Source organism: Camelus ferus, chromosome 4 (assembly GCF_009834535.1).
Source record: "Camelus ferus isolate YT-003-E chromosome 4, BCGSAC_Cfer_1.0, whole genome shotgun sequence".
Classification (NCBI taxonomy): domain Eukaryota; kingdom Metazoa; phylum Chordata; class Mammalia; order Artiodactyla; family Camelidae; genus Camelus; species Camelus ferus.
In genome coordinates this window covers 28,536,496-28,559,907 of record NC_045699.1, presented here as the reverse complement: position 1 = coordinate 28,559,907, position 23,412 = coordinate 28,536,496, and the positions used below count along the sequence as shown (strand labels likewise).

The 23,412-nt window shown below is 40.2% G+C and overlaps 1 protein-coding gene across 1 annotated transcript in view; it reads right to left on the bottom strand.

Annotated features, from left to right (window-relative positions):
- Window positions 1-23,412, bottom strand: part of GLDC (glycine decarboxylase) — a 150,091-nt gene that overhangs the window by 48,641 nt on the left and 78,038 nt on the right. The window contains exon 6 of the mRNA XM_032477700.1: window positions 7,372-7,507. Within this exon, the coding sequence (XP_032333591.1) occupies window positions 7,372-7,507 (136 nt within the window). The remainder of the gene's footprint in view (window positions 1-7,371; window positions 7,508-23,412) is intronic.

The following is a 23,412-nucleotide window of genomic DNA, read 5'->3' as shown; positions in this document are numbered from 1 at the left end:
CCTACCTATGGTATTATAAATAGAAATTTCACTTCCATTCTTTTAGCTAAAAGCTCACCTCAATTATGGTTCACAATAAAAATCATCCAAGAATCTAATACCTAACACTCAAAATTTGGGGGTTTGGGGAAGAGGAGCTTTATTTGATACTAAACATAAGTTCTACAGGCTCCTAAGAAGTTAATGGAGGTCTATTTAAGAACTGTCACTATCCAGTTATTAAACATTTATGGAAGTTAACTCCACAGCTATCAAAATTCAAGAATACAAATAGTTAGAAGGCAGTGTAGACATGAATTCTAATCTGACATCCTCCAGTTATTAGCCAAAAATGTGTCTCTAGGTATATGAGTTAATTCACTTAGTGCCTTCATCCTTTTTTTCATCCCTTCATTCGTTCACTCATCCTACAAATATTTACTGCATGCCTACTAACTGCCAGGAACTATAAGTTCTGGGAGCACATCATAAGCAAGATGGATAACAGCCCCGATCTTAAGGAGAATATATTGTAATGGGGAAAAAGAGACAAAAAATACATGAAATCATTTCAGAGTGATAAACATTATAAATAAGAGGATAGAGGGTGACTGAGGACTTGTGACAGAGTTGCTATCTTTTCACCGAGAATTCACTCACTCTACCACCAAAGTGTGTCAGACGGGGGTCCACGCTCCTGCTTGTGATTAACATTGCTTCATATTTCTACTATTTTCATTCTTCCAAGCCTGAAGAGCATTAGGAAAAATGTTTAGGTTTTTTGTTTTGTTTCGTTTTCATTTTTTTCAACCCCTTTTCCTTTCTCTCCTGTTCTGGTAATCATATTCAGGATATTTCCACCCATTTTATTTTCTTTTCTGATGGCTTTGAAACCAATGTCTTCTTACCTTTGAGTAGAGTGGAGGAGTTTGCCTTACCAAGCAATACAATATCAAGGCTTTGGAAAAAACTTTCCTGAAACTTTCATTGGTGTAGTAGTGTGTGTGTGTTTGCACAGCAGAGTACATTTTTGCTTCAATTAACTCCTTGAACAGTCTGGCTTAGCAACTGTAAATCAGTTTGCCAAATTCTATGTGGGTGGTGAACTGGAATAAATGAGGCACACAATGCATAATGTAGACAAAGTAAAAAGAGAATCTGAGCAGAAATGGGGTCACACAAAAGGCACAGACAAGGGGCAATTGTGACCTGAGAGCAGATAAGATCTTCATACAGAGCATAGCCTGCCACCACAAATAAACATGCTTAGATTGCCTGGGTAATGAGAAATTTTCATTTTACTCACAATCTTTATTTGGCATATAGACAGACACACAAACTTAGACACACACACACATATCAGCTAGCCCATCTAAAGAATGGGAAAGATTCGGTAAATCCACAGAGCTAGATACAGAATATTCCATAAGAAGAGAGAGAGAGAGACACTCCAAAGAATTCATCACAGCACTGAATATAATAGTGAAAAATGAGCAACAAACTAAGTGCCCACTAAAAGGCGAAGGACCAAGTAAATCAGACAATATACTTACACTACCATGGATTCATTGTGAAAATGATGTGTAAAAGAATATTTCCTGACAAAGAAGATGCTCATGATTCATCAATTTAAAAAGTAAAATGTAAAATTCCATGGTCCCATTTTTGTAAATTTGTAAAAATACATGAACGAAAATGTAAATAGTGGTTTTCTCTGGGTGGTGAGATTAACCATAACTTTTCTTTTTATTTTATGTTCTAAAATAAAACATCAGACATCTAAATAAGACATCAGCTACCACTTATTAGTATCTTCTGTGTGTCAGGAACATGTTCACAACCTCTTTTTTGCTGATTATGTTATACATGCTCATTGTAAAAAGTTGGAAAATGGAAATAACTGCTGAGAAAATGAAATCACCCATTATCCTAAAACTCTAAGATAACAACAGTTAACATTTAGGTATATTTCTTATTCCATTTTAATTTTTTTAGTGGAGGTACTGGGGATTGAATGTAGGACCTTGTGCATGCTGCTAAGCATGCACTCTACCACTGAGCTACACCCTCCCCACCAGGTACATTTCTTATCATTTTTTTTTTTTTATTTTTCTTTCTCCATCCATTTTTCTGTTGTGTTGTGTGCCCCTTTCCTTGTTGATTTGTGACTTTTATTTATGCATTATTTTTTTCTCCAGCTTTATTGAAGTATAGTTGACAAAACTGTATATATTAAAAGCATACAACATGTTTTGATATGTGTATACTTCATGAAATGATTACTACAATGTTCGTTTCAGTTTCTTTTTGACATCACAATCATATTTATATTTCAAAGTAAGATTACACTCTATATATACACTTTTAATTTGTTTCTGTTAACATTATTCCATGAATAATTTCTAATAACTTTAAATATTATTCATAAACATGCACTTGTTATGTGGTATTAAATAACTTATTTAACAAGTCCTCTCAAGTTGAATATTACTTTTGGTTTTAACTATTAGAAATAGGGGGATGGGTATAGCTCAGGAAGAGCACATCCTTAGCATGCACAAGCTCCTGGGTTCACTCCCCAGTACCTCCACTAAAAAGAAAGAGAAAGAAATAAAGAAACAGAGAAAGAAAGGAAATAGTGTAATAGTGAACATCCTTATCTTTGTGTTATTTCCTTTGAATAATTTTAAGAATTTCAGTCCATATGCCATTTGTCTCCAGAAAGTTCTTCTGATTCTGTATTCCCTTACAGTAAAATAGGTTTCCCTGCATCTTCACCAATACTAAGCCCTGGGTGTCAACCTAAATTCTCTGTGAAATGGGACAAGTCATTAACCTCTCCCTGCCAATTTCTCCTGGCCATCAATGGAGATAGTATCATCTGTGTTAGATTTTATCTTAACACTCATATCTGGTAAAAATATATATAACGCATTTCGGAAATGGCAAAGTCCTTCCCAAATGTAGCTTGTTTTGAAGTTTTTAATCTTCTGTTCTGGTCTCATAGACTTCTCCCAAAGAATTAATTCATAGTTGTATTCAGAGATTATTAGATATTTCTACTTGGAAACAAATTTTTTTCTGGAAATTCATCACATTCCATGTCGGCGTCACATTCCCTATTCTTCCTCCAACTTCCTCCAATTATCACCAAAGACAGTTTCTCTTCTTGAATATTCTTATTCCCACCATTATGCCAATTCTCAAGGTAAAAACTCCAGTTTTTTTTTAGCCCCAAAGAATGACCAATCGCCATTAGTCTTCCTTCCGATGTCCTATATCCATCCCTGTCTTTATTGCCTTACTAGCGTAGTGCAGTGCACAAAATAGGAATCATCAAATATGTCCAGTGCAAATGTGGGTACTTGACTTTCCTGCTCAAATGAGATGGCTCCCTGGTTACCTGCAGGAAAAAGCCCCAAACCTCCCAAGGACAGTGCCTCACACCTAAGACCAAGCTATTCCTTCAGTCACAGGCTTTGGGATTTGATATTCCTCCTCCCCTGCTCAGCCCTTCTCTCCCTGTTTAACCCTTTCATAAGTCCAAGTTCAGGCTGATAAAGCAGAGACGCTTAAAATTGTTTTCTTGCAAAGATGACAAATATATGATTCTACTTCTTCAATTTGTAAACTCCTGTTATAGTCCATAGGTTTTTTTTTTTAATTTACACTACTAAAGAGGCATAAATGATCTTAAAAATCATCTATTAATGGACTCAGATCGGTGAGTCTCAAGCCTGGAAATACTAAATAAACCCTCATTTCAGGAGAAAAATGCTGGCACAGGGCTGGCCATACTGCATAGAAGGGTTTAGCTGCCTCAGGCAAAACAGTGATCAAGAAAATGTCTGTGATCTACAATTTCTATGTTCCAACTGATATTAACTCAATTGGTTTCCATTTCTGAATGTATTTTAATATTAAAAACAAAAGTATCTGCATATCCAAGAAGGCATCCTGCCCTGCTCAAAAAGGATACTTGATGTATTCAACATGGCATTAATATTTATTCCAGAATAATCAGTATTGTCTATGATTTTGACCAAAAAGAGGGAGGGAGTGCGGGTTCGGGGTCACAATAGAACAAACATTCATGAAGCTCTCTCATTTTAATCAGTGTCAATGTTACACAGAACAGAAATAGTCAAAGAAAATGTACATTTTTTGATATTAGTTAACTGATGTTATCAGCAATAAAAAATTTCAAAAAGTAGACCCCATAAAATATATTCTAGGCCTGATGTAAATTTTCTTGTAAAAGCCCGCACGTTTGTATTCTCTGGAGGCTATTTTGCCAATTTATTTTCACCTCACGTCACCGGAATTTGTTGGTTCCATCTCTATGGCAACCATTCAGAAGGATGATAATGTGAAGTCTACCCACACTCATGTGCACAGCCCTCCCTATCAGCATTGGAGAGGGGCAGTATCACCCTCTGGTTCGGATCAGCTTTAGGAGAACACAAAGGAACAATACTTAAAATACATCCAGAAACCAGGACTGAAAAGTGAAGAACAACATTGTCTCCCTCTCAAAACACTGGCAGCTCCTACAGTAAATGAACACATCCACTCACAGCCAGGAAGCAATATGGTGAATGCTCTGCACAGCCACCGAGAGTGAAGACCACTGGCCAGTATTCAGACAGCTGGAAGCGCTGCAGCCCATTCGTGTACTTTTGAGGCTTGTTTTGTAAGACGGAAGAGAGACAAACCATTTGCTTTTGAAATCAAACTTGAAGTTTACCATCCAAAGTTTTACCACTACCCCAGGGCCCTCAGCAACAGAAATACATTCACACGCACACACACACACTCACCAAAAGCAGAAAAACTATTTCTTTGACGGTTCATTCCTGTTCTGTTATTAATAAAGAAATGCAGCATATTAAAAGTGAAAGCTCTGGGCAGGGATAGCAATGCAGGAATAACTAGGCCAACAGATCTGGTTCCTACAATGATGGCAATCGAATCACTGAATGTGGGACTAACACCCTCACCAACCAGGACTACCTTTGCAGTTAGGCAAAAGTAAACAAGAGGCAAAGGCTCTGTGCTTCCCACTCAGCCTGACCAATGCCCTGAGCTGCACACATGGCTTGTTCCTCGGACCCACAGGCCTGGGCTTGGGCACCACATGAAGGCTTGCTGTGCTGATGGCCCAACACATGTTCACTCACTCACAAACTCAAACACATGGAAACCAGCTGTTTGCGGTTGGTAAGGGGCAGAATGTAAGTTCACACATGTTAAGTAGTCAAAACAGTCTATTCCTAGTACTAGGAACCCTTTGTGCAAAGTTTAATATTGGGGGGGGGGGGTATAGCTCAAGTGGTAGAGTACATGCTTAGCATACATGAGGTCCTGGGTTCAATCCCCAGTACTGCCTCTAAAAATAAATAAATAAACCTAATTACCTCCACCACAGAAAGCAAAACAAATTTAAAATAAAATTAGGTAGGGTATCAGGTTTAGTCTCTAAAATGTCAAGACTGTCAGTTTGTATACTTAGACAGGGCTGCATATTTCTCAGTGTGTGTGTGTGTGTGTGTGTGTGTGTGTGTGTGTGCGCATGCATGTGTTTTAGAGGTGATTAGATGTTTTAAAGAGAGAATGGGAGTCGGGAGGGGAATGAGCAGGGGCTCACAGAGTCAGGGAAATGAAAATTTACAAAAACTGGGAAGGGGAATGCAGTGGTGGTTGGTCCACGTGAAACCCATCTGGGTTTGCTAAGCGGTGCTCAAAGAAGTTAGGCTCCTACTGTCCCACAGAGGCTGAGAGACAGGGGCTCCATCTTCATGTATTGACTGGAACAAACAGTAAACTTGCAGGGCATTTTGAGTTTTCTCAGGAAAGCACTTATTTCTAAGGTTAAAAAAAGATCAAAAGGACTAATAGATGTCTCAATAGTCTGTAATAGGATGGGGGGTGGAGAGTTCATATATGAGGCAATTATACCAAAATGAGAATTCTAGTAACTCAATTCAAATTAATTCTCACAAAATTTTATTAAATAAAACTTTTTTTTTTTTCAAGTTGCAGAGTATTCAGTAAATGTTTAAGATTTACTGCCGTGGATCATGTACTTGGTATTTCAAAAACTCACGCAGAGGCAATTCCATGCTTTCCCACAGGGAAGTTCAGCTTCCCTTTACTAAAGTTGATTTTTTTCTATATGCCAACTTAAAAGACAGTCTCTGGTCTTGCTATAAATACCTTTGAATTGCAAAGGCAATCACTTATTTTGTCCTAAAAGTTTTACTAAAAGTTAAATTTACCTCAAACACCAACCAAGTCAAAAAAAAAAATCACCTAGGAATTATCATCACCTTCCCATGCTTGGTTTGTTTCTTTGCTAGAAATAGTAAGTGCACACATTCCTTTGGAGATAAGGTTATCCGTTGAAATAAAGTTGCAATTCAAAGATGCTAGTGTATATAATAGCACTGATCCAAAAACAAGGAAGAGAAAGGCCCAGGGGTCCCCATCTCAGACAGTATTTCCCAGTAGGTGGAAGAAGCAGATGCCCTCATCTGTTCCCAGGCACCTCTGAAGCATGGTCTCTGACCGTCAAGAAGTATTCAGGGTGTTTTCTTGTTTAGTGCGTACTGGGACGGGAACCTGTTTCCTTCTTTCTATCGTACAGCAAACAGGAACAGAAAAGCAAAGTAGCATGGAAGTTTTCCTCAAGTGCAGGAGAAATATTTTCAATTTGTGCAACCAGTGGCAGCCAGAGGCAACGAAAAGGACAACTACCACCCCCTGCCTTCCCACCCAAGGACTAGGAATGAGTTACCTGATAGGTAAGGACACAACAAGTAACTGACATTGTCTTTATTTCTAGAAAAGCCTGTAATAAAGCTGATATTCTGCTCTTCATTTACCTGACACTGTGTCTTCTTTTCAGTAGGTCATGAACCCAGAATATTGGTTGAGGGGGTGGGGGGTGGGGAATGGATTAACTGTTACTCCTGAAATCCTGACAGAAGACAATGGACCAAAATTCTGACTCACTGAGTAAGCACAGACATAGCCTAAAATCCCAGTGCCTCCCTGAATCCACCCACCTGCAGGTTTGACGTCTTGCTCAAATATGCTCACTAGAACAAACATGAAGTCAGAGAGAGGAAGACATGACCAGCAGCCACGATTTTGAACTCCGGATTATTTTATGGGAATAAAAGTGGGAAGAAGCTTCTATTTCCTCTACATTTGAGTAAGGAAATCTCCCAAACTAGAGGAAGCCAGGTAGGTTCCTGCAGATTAGAGACAGCACCAGAGTACAGGTGTCAGTGGGCAAGTTCTGAGGCTGGGGTGGGGTCAGGGGAAGCCTGGGAAGAGTCACGCAAATCAAATCACAGTACTCTTGTTTTTCACCAAGAAATACATTACCATCCTGAGTTCTCCAGTAAGTTCCGCAAAATTGTCTGTGGCACTGAGCAGTTATAATAGCCCATGCCAATATACGATCTCCAGATCTGGTTCTTGCTGGAAATGGCATGCAGAGTTGCAAGGATTTCATTTTCACCTGATTGTGGGAAAGAGAGAAATGTTACAGAGAGAATGTCTCAAAAGAGAGCTCCAGTTATATTTTAAAGTCCTAGTTTTGTTTGAATATTTATATCAGGAGAACAGCTATATGGAAAAATACAATCATCATCACCCCAGCAACACTAAGTACTATATGTAGAAATCTGAAAAATCCCAAAACAACACTCCTTAAGGTTGGTTCCTCATAATTTTGGGGGGCTCTTCTTTTTTTGGGTTGTTTGTCAGAATTTCCCAATTTTAACACTTGCCTCATTCCAAGTTTCTTTTCTGTTATCTGTACATTTCTGTTTTATTTAGACCAAATAAAAATTCTGCTCTTTGTAAATTATTGTTTTCCGTTTTAAACTGTCTTGTATCAATAGTTGGCATAAGTTTTAAATAACGCATGACTTACATTTTTCTCTACTGATACTTTTTCCTTTGGGTCACCAAAAGGGATACTTATTTAAAAAAAGCCTTTCACTCATCAAAGTAAAATATCAGTTATAATAAAAGACCCACATGTAGTTTTAACTAGCATTCCCACTAGGACACTAAAGTAGTTAAGCAGGAATTATAAAGGTTCTCAGATACAGGTGACACCCTATTTTGGGTCATTCATAAAATAGCATCTGTCATTTTAAACACTAACTCATTGCCAGGAATTATACCAAATGCTTTCCACGCAGCTTTGGAAACTAAGGCATGAAGGAGATCAGGCACCCAAAGCTACACCACCTTAAATTAAACGGTTACAACCCAGCCTGTCTAACTCCAGCTTCCCTACTTTCCCCACTGGGCCAGATTCAGATCTGCTGTTTATAGTGTACAGATACTTTCTAGATACAAATAACTTTACATTGTTCCTTCTCTGCCCACTGCATATAAATCATGCTACTGAAATTTAAGTGAGATTTAACTATTTAGGCAAATGTCTGCCTCCTTTAAGATTTTCTTAGGCACTCAGTCACTTCAATCTTGGAATCAATCGATTTCATTGTCACAAGTCTAGGTACAGCAATCTCTAAGATGGCAAATTGGCCAGGAAGATGCTTCACGTTGTTTTAACCCTACTGAACTTGATGTGAATATTATTCTCATTCATCCTTCTTTTTCTTCAATAAAAACACCTTCATCCTCCATCCCACATGCTTTTACAGGAAAAAAATTCACAAGATATGTGTCATTTTGCCAGGCAAGGTTAATGAAAGAAAAGATAGTTTTGTAAGTATCAATTTCATGAGTAATATAATCCAACTGCCTTATGATGAACAATGTTGCCTTCTTCCACTGAACATTTAGGAAACGCAGGTGAAAGCACAATAAACCAATATCTGAGGAGAAATGCAATTGCAACATCCTTAACAACAATCAGGAACAATCATGCAAGAAATCCAATCACTTCCCAACATCTTCTTAGGACAGAGTGATTAAGAAGCCCAGTAGGAGGGGAGCCAATTAGCTGTGCCTGGCAGGCCCCTGATGCAGCAAGGCCAGCTCCAATTAAGATCCTTTGCAAGAGGGACAGGTCCCTGTTTCATATTATGCCATGAGGACAAAAGGTCCAGCTCTCAAATGAGAATAGTCTTTGAAGGGCTTTGTCTGTCAAATCAAGAGTTTAACCTTTGAGAGTCATAGACTATAGAGTAATATGATTTTTTTCCTACATTATAGAAAGATAATTCTATTAGTATTGTGGATAGTCAGAGGGGAGACTCTAGAAATAGGAAGATATGGTAAGAGGCCAGTACAACAGTTCAGGAGGGAGATGGGCTGGGGAGTGTTGTGTGTTAAACTGTATCTTCTAAAGAGATATACTGAATAGGTATCTGTGAATGTGACCTTATTTAGAAGTAGGATTTTCACTGATGTGATCAAGTTATGATGGCATCATGCTGAATGCCGGTCAGCCCTGATTCAATGACTGTAGAACACAATGTGATGACAGAGCACTACAGGGTCAAAAAGACTCACTTCTCAAGCTTGAATTCTTCCTGTTACTATAATTCTTTAAGTGAGTTCAAAGTTTTCCAATTTCACCCCTTAAAAAATTAGACTGTGCCAAGTGAGTTGATGGGAACTGCAGGAAGAGGAGCTCCAGAGACACAAGGAGATGGCTGCAGTGGACCCAGTACTGCCCCTCTGCTCCTAAGATCTCACTCTGGAGCTTTCTCAGATAGAAACTTCTGTGTCTCAGATTGATCATTTTTATGCTTCTGGGGCTTATCTATCATTAATTTGCTCTTCATTTATGCTAATTGGCCTAAAAACATTTCAGGCGTTTCATTCAAATGCACAAAACATCAAAGGCTGCGATGAGGGATGCTGATATGTATTTGGAGGCCCCAAGCTCTCAACTAGAATGGTGGAGGACTCTGATTCTTCCTTTTGTAAGAAAACCCCTTCTCTCATACCTCCTAGCAGCGCTGAGGGGAGAGTCCAGTGAGAGAGCCTCAATCAGAGCCCAGTTCCTTTACTTGTTCCCTCAGCAGCTTCCTGTCACCTGGCCCTAGTCCTGTCCTGTCCGTATGCCTAAGGAACAGAAGACACCACCCTAGACCAGCCAGGAATGTACTGGCACATTCCACATCAGTTCAGGGTCTCCAGATACATATCAGCATCCCTTAGAGTTGCCACTATGTCTTATATACTTGGATAAAACACTTGAAAAAATTTAAAGGCTAGTTAGCAAAAAATGAAGAGCAAAATAATTAATTATAGATAAGACCCAGAAGTATCAAAATGGTAGAAGCCTGACACACACAAGTTTCTAATCCTACAACAGATATTCTCCAGCCCCTATAGGACCAAACTTCCCAAGTACCTGTGGGCTTTGCCCCTACCCAGCTAGGGCTAATACAACTAGATCAGGCCCTCCAGGATCCACAGCTTCCAATTTCATGGATTCAACCAACTAAGAATCAAAAATATTCAAAAAAACTTTTTTTCAGAAAGCCCCCCAAAGCAAAACTTGAATTTGCCATGTGCCGGCAACTATTTACATAGCACTTACACTGTGTTTATAACAATTTCAAAGCATTTACACTGTATTAAGTATTATAAGTAATCTAGAGATATTTAAAGTATACAGGGAGGATGTGCACATGTTATATGCAAATACTGCACCATTTTATATAAGGAACTTGAGCATCCAAGGATTTTGGTACCCGTGGGGTGAGGGGTATGGGAGGGGGTCCTGAAACCAGTCCCTCCCTGATACTGAGGGCAACTATATTTCCTGATTGGCTTACATCATAGCCTGTTCTTTACAAACAATTTTAACCTTCTACTGGGAACAAAATAAGTTAACAGAATGAGCAGTCCTCTGTACACCAAGCTAATGGACATTCCTGAGATAGCAAGAGTAGGGTAGGTACTTGGTCATGCTTCTGAAAGTTAGAATGGTATGAGAAGCCCTTACTATTCACTCATCCATTGCTTATCATGACCAAACTTCCCATCTTGAAGTTGAGACAATCTGTGACTTCAAAAGAGTTAAGTCACTTCTCATATGATAAAATCAAGACCTCAGGCATTACCAGTCACATATAATAAAAAATCAGTATCCAAACATACAGCTTCATAAGTGTATGAATTGTTTTAAATGTTTGTTCACTGGTCACCATTTCTCTTACCCACTAGTAAAATCTCACATTGGCCCAATCAGCAGAAGAGCCAACCCAGTGCATTTAGGAGCCCAGAGTTTGAATTATGATGTTAAATGATGCCAAGAGCCACTGGACATGGAGAAAAGGGGAGAAGTGGGGAAAGTCCACAATCAGAGATTTACCACTGAACCTATCTGAAATGAAACACAGCAGAATCAGTCTCTAAGAACAAGTTTTGGGGCATGATTGATCTAAATAAAAGCCTAAATCCTAACCATGCAACGTCCACCAGTGTACTTCACAGTAGATTTAGATTCCTTTCTCCCTTGCAAAAGAATTCCTTTCTAGGGAAAATAGTGTGAGATCCTTAATTTCAAAGTGGCAGCAGCCTTTTCCCCCTACTGAATAAGAGAAGTATTTTACAAAGGCAATTGTGTCATTCAAACCCCAGGCAGCATGGCCCTAGGGAAGCTGTGTGGACAAAAGGGAAAGAGGAAAAAGATCTGTTTTCCCCCAAAGTGAACCCCACAGCAGTGCACACTCCTCACACTTGTCCCTCCAACTTGACAAAAACAGCTTCCTCCTGTGAACAGGCCCAGTTCCAGTAACTATCTTCCTAAAAGTGAAGGACAATGAAACAAACCAGGGAAGAAATAAGACAGAATGAGAAAGGCAATGTCCATTAAAAAACACATGGGGACAACCTGTTCTCCAGATGCTTGTCTACAGCGCCTCACAAAGCTGCCAGATCTGTGCATTACTGTGCCCTCCTAGTCACGAAAGTCCTCAATACTTCAGCAATCTAAGCATTAAGTTCTTTTCTTGCAGAATAAATGCCCGCTTCTGACCTTGTTTATTTCTCTACCTCGGAGCATTGCATAATGCCCTGGTCCTAGTGTACCAAGAACAGAGTTCAGTGGCCTGGACATCACTCCCTAAGAATCTGCAGGTGGGTCTCACACGGTTCCTGCTTCTCAGAATTCAGTATGAATACTTTCTCCTTATCTAATTCCATGTAAGAGCCTTTCCAATAGTAACTCCCTTGTCACTTGCACCTAAAATGTCAAGAACTTTGTATGAACTACTACCCCCAAATAAACGTTCTAATAGGAGTAAGCTGATTAAGCTGTTAAATACTCACACTGCTAGGCCTAGGTTTTAATGTCCCATACATATGAAATTTGACAAGAACTGAGGAAACGTCAGGCAGGCTGTATGGGTCAAGGTATCTGCTACACCTCAACACACACACACACTATTCCCCACCCTTAACCCACTGCCCCACACAACCCAACAATTTTTTTTTTGCCACATTTACATGGAAAAACGTATCTATGCTTTGCTTTTGCTTTTTTGATAATCTAAAAATATTATACCTAAGTTTCCACAGAGTATATATTATTCTACCATTTATATTTTAAAAGAGTAAATATTTTTGTATATGTTGTATATTAACAGAACATCTCTAGGATGATTCTTAGTAAACTGGTAAGTGGAAGGGGCTCTTGCTTTTCACTGTATACCCTTTTTGTGCTTTTGAGTTTTAGACAACATGCCTGTTATTTATCCAAAAGTTTAAAATTAAATTAAAATGTTACACCCAGAACAAAATCCTCCTTGTGAAATACATGGGTGCAGACACCTGCAGTTATCACCGTGGCTGGCTGCCCACAGAGCACTTTCTGGGCAGCCCAGAAGCACCCAGCACAGAGCAGTCACTCGATCAGCTACAGTCTCCCTCCTACTCCCTGCCCTTCATGTGCTTGGCAAGATACTCAGGAAAGGTCTCCAAGGAAATCATCTGGACTGAAAACCAACAAACTCATATTTGAATTTGCCCAGAAAGATCTTTTTCTGCCACAGGTTGAAGGGGAAAGCTTGGGCCAGTATGTGAGGACAGAGACGGCCTTAGCTTATTTTTCTTGCCAACATGCAAATCCTTGGCTTCAAAGCTGCTTAGGAACCATGGTGGGGGTGGGGGTGGGGTCAAAGGTCTCAATCAAGACAAACCATGAATGACAGCATAATCAGGATTTTCTAATTTTCTGAGCGGAAGCCAGAATTTGCATCCAAATTCTATCCTAATGTGCAGCCTTTCCCTCACATCACCTAATCATTTGCAGCACCTCTCTCCCTCCCTCCCCCAAAAGCCTGGGCTCAACTCACTTACCCAGCCCATAAACCCTACTCCCTCTTAGTTGTTAAGTTTCTTCCCCCAGCAAAGGAGGGTTTCACAGTCAAAGTCTGTTGAATCACAGAATTTGTTCATTCCAGAAAAGCAAACCAATCCATAAGCTCTGTGTAATGTAGAGTAATGACACGGAAACTTTTTGAATTGAAAACTCTTCGAGACTGGCAGAGAGGTGCCCCTACAATGTGTCAGGATGTGGTCTGGGCAGTACCACGCAGGCCTGACCTGGGGCTCTGCTCCCCTCATCCTAATCCTGCCAGGCTCTTTCCCATCTTCTTGCCCAGTCAATTAACACCCCACCTGATCCAGCCCCTCATGACCCTCAGGAGCTAGACCCCTCTGCCAGGCACCTCCAACAGGAAGGAGCTGAGGCATGTCCAATCAGTGTTTCTGACTCCTTGGTCCCTCACCTCCACAGGAGTGAGCAATCCCTACAGCTCTGCCTGCTCACCCCAAAACCACACAGGTTCAAGATCTTCATACCAGCTGTAGGATCCCAGAACAGCATCCCACGGTGGGAAATTGGGAATGAGGGGTACCAGATCTGTTATTTACTTCTCAGATTTGGGTCACACTACTTTCTGTGGGAAGGCTCCTCCCCAACCTCCTTTCATTCAATCTGTGAACATTTTTTAAAAAAACGTACAGAGAAACATTACCGTTCATAATATTTACTTGGAACACCAGATGACCTACATAAGCAGGCCAAATGGTCAGTTTGAAATGAGAAACAGGGTGGAAGTCCTAGAGTATTTGTTTTTCCTCTTTGCTGCCCTGTGGGTATATTGTTTTGGCCAGCAGAGCAAGAACCAGAAAGGATGAGTATGTACTAGTAAGAGTCCAACTCAAACAATTTAACATGCTTGTAGGAAAGAGATCATTTTTATAGATCAAAGGAATATAGGCATATGGAGAAATTTGTAGTCCATCACATAACTTCACCAACTAAATTATAATCTCTTCATGGACAGGAGCATAGCAGTTGCTAGGCACATAGTAGGTGCTCAGAAAATATAGACGAATTGAGGTATTGCAATGAAAGTTCACCTAAACTCCCACATACAGCTAGATCAATATTCACAATTCACCCATCACAGAATCCACAATGACAAATCAATACACAAACTGTTTCCACATCCCTAAAAGCATGAGTTCCAGAGAAACATTCACAAAGGGAACTTGCAGCTATTAAAGAAGTTCTGTGATATAGTGCCTATGATAATTTCATATGTTCCAAAATTTTGTTTCCTTATTATTTAGTCAGTTAGTACATTGGTGATAGACATTGAGAATCCTTACTAAAATTCCAAGTTTGCATTTTTATTAAAATACTTTTGGTTTACCAAGTAAAATAAACCTGAGCAGTCAAAATGAGATCTAAGTTATTCACACATCATAAAATGGAGACTTGTAAAAGTAAGGCACAGTGCCATTTGGTGGGGAGCAAAGAGGACATAAGGAATAGAAGTCAGAACACTCACTGGCCTGCAAGCAGCTCACAACCTTGTTGTCTAGCACCCCTTCAGAGCTCCTGAGTTGACTCAGAGGTTAGCAGATCAGGCCCCCACTCCCAGTCCCACGACATGGTCACTGGGCTTCCATCCCAATGTGGACGGCTGGGACTGCCTCACTCTTCTCCCGCCCCAGCCGGCCTGTACAGACCTTGAAGTCCTTGGCCACTGGACTTTGCCAATCCTCCACCTCAGCTAAACTCAGGCACCACACTTCTCTGTTCCTGCTCCCAGATCACTAAATGATGCTGGCGAGAGGGGATCCTAGCAGACCTTATAAATTCAAGTCATTAAACCTCAGCAGGTCTTCCTCGCAGGTTGACCTAGGTTCCTCACTACCCAGATGACCACAATAGCCTTTCTGGAACTTTCCTGCTTCTCCTAATGCTCATTTTCACCCTTTCTGTCTCCCACTCAGATCATAAGACAGGCAACGCCTCAACTCCTCCCATTTCAGAAGTCCTTATGTCATCATGTGGATTTTCTCCTCTCTTAAGAGATAAGAAAGGTCAAAATATGACACTGGGGTCCTTCCCCCTGACTTAAAATTTATCCTCTGGCCCTTGGATTACTTCATCTCAGGCTGCTCTGACTCCCCTCTTTTCCATGCTCTATTTCCCAATATTCCGGCTTCCACCTTCTTCCCAATACTCCATCCCTAGGAAATCTCACTCATTCTCATTAACTCATTCAGAAGACTCACTAAATCTGCAACTCCATCTCTAATCTCTCTCTTGAGCTCTGGCTTCATATTTCCAACTATTGCTTCAGCTTTTTCAAATGCATGTTCCATGAGCACCTCAAATGCAATTCTGCTCAAACAAGACTCATGATCTGGTTGGTCTTCCTCCAGGACCTACTTCTCCCTATTTTCTCTTTTAATAACATCATCATCACTCCAATTCACTCAGCCTAGAAACTGACTGACAGTCCTACCTGCTGCCCCTCTGGATCAAGCACCGTATTTGTATCAAAACTATACTTTCCATAGGCTGTTCTCAGCTAATTACTAAGCCCAGCAGACCCATTCTGGCAAGATGTGGGACTCCTCCCACAGGTGATTTTGACTCAAGGGCTCTGCTCAGCCTCACCAAAACTTTTTTAGATCTGTGCTGCAATCTATGATTCTTCCTACCCAAGTCTCCTTCTCTCTCCCCCTCCACCAGACCTGCATCACAGCCTAAAGGCTTCCCTGCCTTCTCCTGCTGCCACCCCCAATAAGCATATCAAATATCACCCTGGTGACTGCTTCCTGGTAGACCTGAACTAATGCACATTTAACATCTCACCTCTCAACTCTCCAACAAACTCTCATCTGGTCTCCTTGCCTCTATCTCAGAGGCACCATGCAAAACACAAATTGAATATGTCACTCGCCCCCTATAATAACTGTTCATGTCTTCCCATTATGTAGAGGAAAACAAATTCTTCATCATGGCTTTGAGTGCTTCATACCTTGCTTTCCATGCCTCTCTGCAGCCCAATATTCTATACATATGGTCTAGTCACCATCCTCAAAAAACTATGCATGTCCACACTTCTATGCCTCTGCTCAGGCCACGACCTCAGCCAAAGCATTCATCCTATTTGCAGACTCAAAGAGCTATTCAGTATCTATCTCCCTATTAGTTGTAACCTACAGTCAGGGATCACCCTATCTTTATCATCCTTTACCTCCTGACTTTTGCACCTTCAGTGCCTAAGGCCATATCTTATCTTCTATAGGTTAATTGAGGAATGAAAGCAGATGGAGGAGGCTGTAGAATAGATTTGGTGATATTAGCTTATAACCCAATTGTGACAAAGATGAGTAGGCCAGGGTATTTAGTGTATGGGCAAGTGGCACTGTGTACCTTAATAGTCTTCAAGAGTAATATCATATTTACAATACAGTATAATTGATTTCATTTTGATAGCACTGAATATTTTTAAAAGTTAGGCAAAATTCATTATAATTTATGCTAGTTAAGTACATGCCAATTTAGATGAATGTGGTAGTTTTAAAAATATGTCTTCAGAAGATTTTTAGGGCCGTGAAAATACCCTGTATGCTACTATAATGGTAGACACATGTCATTATACATTTGTCCAAACCCAGAATGTACACCACCAAGAGTGAACCCTAATGTAAACTATGGACTCTGGGTGATAATGATTTGTCAAGGTAGGTTTATCAGTTATAACAAATGTACCTCTCATACCAGCACTGGGGATGTTGATAATATGGGAGGCTAGGCATATGTGAGTAAGGAGTATATGGGAATTCTGTACTTTCTGCTCAACTTTGCTGTCAACCTAAAATTGCTCTAGAAAAAAGAACATCTATTTTTTAAAAATTATATCTACAATTTTGTTTACACTCCTTCCTTCAAAAGGTGGAAACTAATTCCCAATTTACTTGAATTTGGGCTCAGTCTTACGGACAGAATATGATATAAGTGATGCGATAGGACTTTCAAGACTAGGTCATAAAAAGGATAGTTTCTGCCTGGCTTTCCTTCTCTTTTGAATCACTGAATCTGCAGGAATCCAGTTGCCATGTTGTGAGGACACTCAAACAATCTGTAGATAGACCCATATAAGGAAGCACTAGGGTCTCCCACAAACAGCCAGCACCAACTTGCCAACAACATGAGTGAGCTGCCCTGAAAGCAGCCCTTCCATTCCTGGCTGAGCATCTGTCCATGTGTGACCACAACCTCATGAGAGACTCTAAGCCAGAACCACCCAGCTTAGTAGCTCCTGGATTCCCGACGCACAGAAACTGTCAGGATAATAAATGTCCATTGTTGTTTTAAGCCAGAGTTTTGTAGTAATATCTTATAAAGCAAGAGATTACATATACAGTAACTTTTCCAAAAAAGGGCCATTAAAAAAATGTTGTTAAAGAAGTAATTTTGGTGATATAAAATCTTTGATGATGCTCGATGAATTCCAAGATCCTTTAACAAGATGAAGAGGAAAAAGTTGTTTTACATTTTAAGTTCTTTGCCTCAATCACATGACCTATTTGACCTTTATCACTGTATCTCAGCATGTCTGTATCCTTTGTATGTCAAAAAATCTTAACTGTTGTGAAAGGATTTCAACCTAAAATGGAACCCAGAAATATGAAATGAAGGTTCTCATACATGGTCCCTCAGAAGAGTGGAACTTAAGAACTGAGAGGCTGATTTCTTGTAAATACCTGATTTTACAGAATACAGAGACAATTCTGGACCAAAGAGTATCTGCCAAGACACTCTCCCCATCCTCAAGCCAATGAACTTACTGCTTGAGCTCTGGCTGAATGTTGCCCTCTTTGCACTCCCAGCCCACACGCACAGCCTGCCCCAAACCCTCAACTGACTTGCCTGCAGCTTGCTACAGCATGGGTCTCCTGAACTGCATTTCCTCTGCTGCTCTAGAATAAACACAAATATCTGGTAATTTGAGCTTGCTTCAGTTTATCTCCTTATTTAGGTTTACAGGCCATAACATTTTAAAATTTAAAAATGATACTTTACAAAGACTGAGATTTCTTGTTTGGTGTTCTAATTTTAAAGGGGAAAAAAACTGATAATTTATTTTAGGATTCATCTCTTTTAAAATTAAAATAAATATTTTCACCTCTCCACTCCTATCAGGATATACCACCACATATTTATCTGAAATATCCCCTTAAGCAGCATCTCTGGTCTTTGGCAATTCCTGAGTGATAGGAGTGTCCTTGTTATTCATAACAAGACCTTTTGAGCCCACCTGAGTATCTGCTAATGAAGTGATTAGGGTGGGCCCCTAAACAGCCTCAGAATGGGGCTGTTCAGCAAAAAGACCAAGAGATTCTGGGAACTTCCAGGCCCACCCACTGACCTCGGGGAAGAGGAAAGGGGGGAGGGGGCTGCAGATTAAGCTCTACAAAAACAACAGATTTGATGAGCTTCTGGGATGGCTAATACAGCCCTGTACTGGGGAAGCGGTCCACCCCAGTTCCATGGGGACAGAAGCTCCTGTGTGTGGCACTTATCTGGATTCTGCCTGATGTACCTCTTCATCTGGGTGTTCACCTGTATCTCTTATAATAGCCTTTAAAATAAACTGGTAAATGTAAGGAAATGTTTCTCTGTGTTCTGTGAGCTGCTGTAGCAAATTAATTGAATCGAAGACAGGGTCCAGTTTATAGCTTGTTGGCCAAAAGCACAGGTGACAACCCAGACTTGTGCTTGGCAAGTGAAAAGGTGGTGTCTTGGGGGACTTAATCGTAAGATCTGATGCTATCTCTACATAGACAGTGTCAGAAGTGAGTTAAATTGTAGGACACCCAGTTGGTATTCCCTGAGAATTGAAAAATTGCTTGGTGTTGTTGGAAAACACTCCAGAATCCCCAAATAACTGACAGCATAATTATTCTATTAAGAGTCCATCGAGAATGAGACTACAGCAATACTCAAATAATTCTGTGAGTATGCACATTGCATTTTGCCACTTTCTTTTTCTCTATTAAGGTACTGCCTTTTTAAGTTTTTCCCTTCTTATAATAACAGTTTCACACTAAAAAAACAATCAATGTAAAGATACTGTCTTTTTTTCTAACAGGACATGATGTATTTCCATTTTTTACACTGCTTTCAGAAATCCTTGTTTTTCTATTCAATTTTACATCATTCTGTACAGCATTTTACTCAGCATATTTATAATATCTTGGACTTGTGATTATGTTTATTACTTGGACTATGTGATTACTTGGAATAGTGATTATTCATACATTTATCCTCTCTTAGTGCCTTGCCCATAGTATATGGCCATAAACATTAAACAATTTAGGCAATAAGTTGACTCTCCAAGGTATCTGTCAGATCAGCAGGGGTCTGCCTAACAAGAATTAATGACAAAAATACCAGGACAGGACAGATTCTGTTGTGGGAGTCTAAATACACAAACAGACAATAGCCAGGCCATATATAATCATAGAACTTTCAGCCCAACCTGCAGCAACCTGCTCAGGAAACCAACCCCCTTTATCTACAATAAACTACTTCAGGAGCCAACCTGTTACAAATTTGACTTGCAGAAAGCCATCTTTTCCTATCTCCAGTGACAATGAAGGAAAACAAACAACAACTTCTGTAACAGTTGGCCCAAAATGGCCAAGACTTGGTTGATTAACTGACAGCTTCCCTAACCTTGGTCCCTGCCTCCAATTTAGGACCAGTCAGACAAATCTGCACCCCTAACCAATCATATAGAAAGTCATGCTTCTAGTCGCCCCCGCCCCTTACACATGCCCAGGTCAACAGGGTACACCTGAAGCCTTTCCTTTATTCTACTATAAGGCCTTCCCACTTCTCTGTATAACAAAAGGCTGATTCCTATAGCAAGTTTGGAATAAACTAGCCTTTGCTTTTCTCTTTTGGTTGGTCTTTATTTCCACAGTTGTATAATAAAAATCCATTGGAATTGTCTATCCTAGTTAAAGATGAAATAATAATTCATATAAGCTAGGAACTGAAGGAGCTAGGAGTGGCCAAAGGAGAGCTTTGTCACAGACTGAAGAGTTTACAAGCTGCACCTGACAAAAGGCTTTAATTATCCAGCTGAAAGACAATTGATATCTATAGCTGAGGGAACAGCTGCCCTGTTAGGTGTCCTTGGGGTCAGTTCAGGAGAGTGTCCAACACCACTTGGGTGACAGTCACCACTTGCAGCTGCGTTACACAACACTTCCTCCCTCTGCTCACCTCCCTCCAATAACCATTTATTAAAATCACTCTAAATGACAGAGTTTTGAACATTAAGTTCTCACAAGTCCATCAGAAGTCTCATTCTGACAGCTCAGCCACTCAATTATGGTTGAATAACTTTGAACATTAACAGGTTTAGTGTCTCCTTGCTCTTCCTAAGTATGCTCACAATAAGCAATGTGTAATTCTGTGTAAACTTTAAACCCTGCAGCTTCTGTGAAGTTATGGACTAGTTCAGTGCGGTTAGCTTGAGATGACATCACTGAAAATACTACAGAGAGGAATATCATAGCTGAAAGTGATTGGCATGGTTCATGAATAAAGTATCTAAATTTTGTATTAATTACAAAATAAATACATAGTTATTGTAAAAAAGAAAATTCTAGAAAAAGCAAAGTAGTAAAAAGAAATTTAAAACCATTCATAATGGCACCATCCCGAGAAATGAATGTTCCCACTGACATATCCTTCTAGTCTTCTTTGTGTAAGTCATGGGGATTCACTTGAACAGGATGAATCTGGCAGGGTTTTCAACTGAGAATCTTTGCTTGTTTCTCTGAAGTATGGCTAACTGTGAAGCTAACTAATGATCAAAGTATTCTTTCGAGGCACTTTCTGAAGTGTCCGAGGGTAGGGGAAGCATTCTGCATGACAGCCAAACCATCTGTACTTCCCTGATTCTGTCAGGACGCTCTGTCCTGAACATGCTGGTCCCTCTGGCTGCAGCAGCCACCTCCAGCCTTGTCCAGCAGAGCATTATTACCCTTCCTTAAATACTCAGCCCTCGCCTTGCACCTCTGTCACCCCTTCCCTTGCCCTGGCAGCAGGCCTGCATGTTCTGCTGCATTTCCACGAGAGCAGCTGGCAGATGGCAGAGTGATCCCAGTGTGATTGGGCTGGTGCAAACCCATAAACTGGATACTTCAGAAGAGTTAGAAGGATACAATAAAGGTTGTATACAACTACCTCCTCTCCGAGGACAAAACGAAGATAGTGTAGACTGCTGGCTGGAGCATGAATAGGAGCTAGACTTGTGTGGGTTGAATTCTGCCTTCACCCCTTACCAGCTGCGACCTTGGGCAAATTTCTTATCCTCTGTATGCCTTGGTTGCTTCATCTTTAAAACAGGTGATAATGATTGTTATCTCACAGGATTGTAATAAGGATTAAACTAATACATGGTAAGCACTACATAAACGTTTCAGATTACTAAGCTATGCACAAGAACTAACCCAAGTATCTCCGTGCTGCTTATCACTCTCACAATCTTCTTTTTATCTAGCAATGAGGGATTTACTCATATAACTAGCTCTTACTAGTTTTCTCTGTACTCAGCTGACAAATATTTGGTCTCGAATTCCTCTCTGACTACAGTAGAGCACAGGCATTCAGCATTCACGTGAAACCAAGTTTGGATAATTCTGCCCCACTGTTAATTGAAAAAGCTACTACTAGAGGTTACCTGTACCAACTTGCTCTCCCCACGTGGAAAACATTCATTACCCATAACATGTGCACACCTCAGAGTAAAACACTGATGCATTCTGTGACCCCCATCGCCTCCCCCTCCCCACCACTCCCATCACACCCACAGCATACCCTTCCAAGAAGCAAGCTGTGTTGGAGAGCCAGCCCACATCAGGGCAAGAGGGGACTCCTGACTGCGCAATATTTTCTCTGAGTTACCTCAGACTAACCAGATGGAACCAGTTCCAAATCTCACAGAAGCAGCAAGGTTTAAAGTTTACACTTAAATTGCAAATTACTTATCAGGAGTCTGCTTCCAAGGAGAGGAGAAATGGAATCCACCGATGTTCAAATTATCCAGCTGGAAACAAACAGCTGAACTAAAATAGGCTAGACAACTTTGACATGGTCCCTAGACTCTAAAACTCTTAAAGAACACTTTTTTTTTTAAGAGTATATCATAAAAGGGCTAAGACTATACTTTCAGGGATCAGTTCTATAGTTCATAAAAGGGCTGACCTAGACATTCCCTGACTCTGAAAGTCTCAGGAAGGCATTTACTTATTCAAAAAAATCTTAGCTTGTTTCAAAAACATAAAACTCTTTACTCTCTAAACGTGCAATGAATCAGGATTTTGATTTCCTAAAATTGAAATAGATAAGGCTCCCAGCCATCCTCAGGTCTCAATCAGTTCAGATGAACAGAAAGTGCATATTTTCTTCCATGAACAAGGACTCAGCCATCAGGCAAAATGGTTCAGATTTGAAACCAACAAAGGGAGCAGCCCTCAGCACAGCTTGAGTTACAGCATCAGCAGCTGGGGCTGAACCTGATTCACACTTCAGGTTGCCTACTTTAAAACAAAATCAAGCTAGCCTTCCACATATCTTTTCTGTCCTAAACCCTGAAATAAACCAATTTTCACTTAACTCCAGGAGAGATAGCATTTTATGATTCAAAACCAGATAGCCTCAAGAGAATTCTTTGTTAAAACAAAACAAAACAAACAAACAAAACCCCACCTCTTTAGCTCTGCCTATCCCCCATGACTTGCTTTTGTGGATTTTTGCTCAGTCCATGGAAGTAAAATACTCACATAAAAATATTTTAAACATAAAATAAAATTCTCAGAGAGTCAGTGGGTAAACTGAGATTTCCTAACCAAGCATGAATCTTATTTGTGTGTCTCTAAAAAAATCATTCAGACTTTAAAAGTACTGCTGCCTTTCAGCAGGTATGAACAATAAAATTTGGATGTGAGATAGAACAATTTGAAGCTACTGTTGTATAAAGAGCCTTGAAGTAGGTCAAATGTCTAGGTCTCCCATTTTTGTCACTTCCCTATTTGCATGACTGTAGGCAATTCCTTTTTCCCTTCCGAGTATCCTGATCTGCAAAAAAAAAG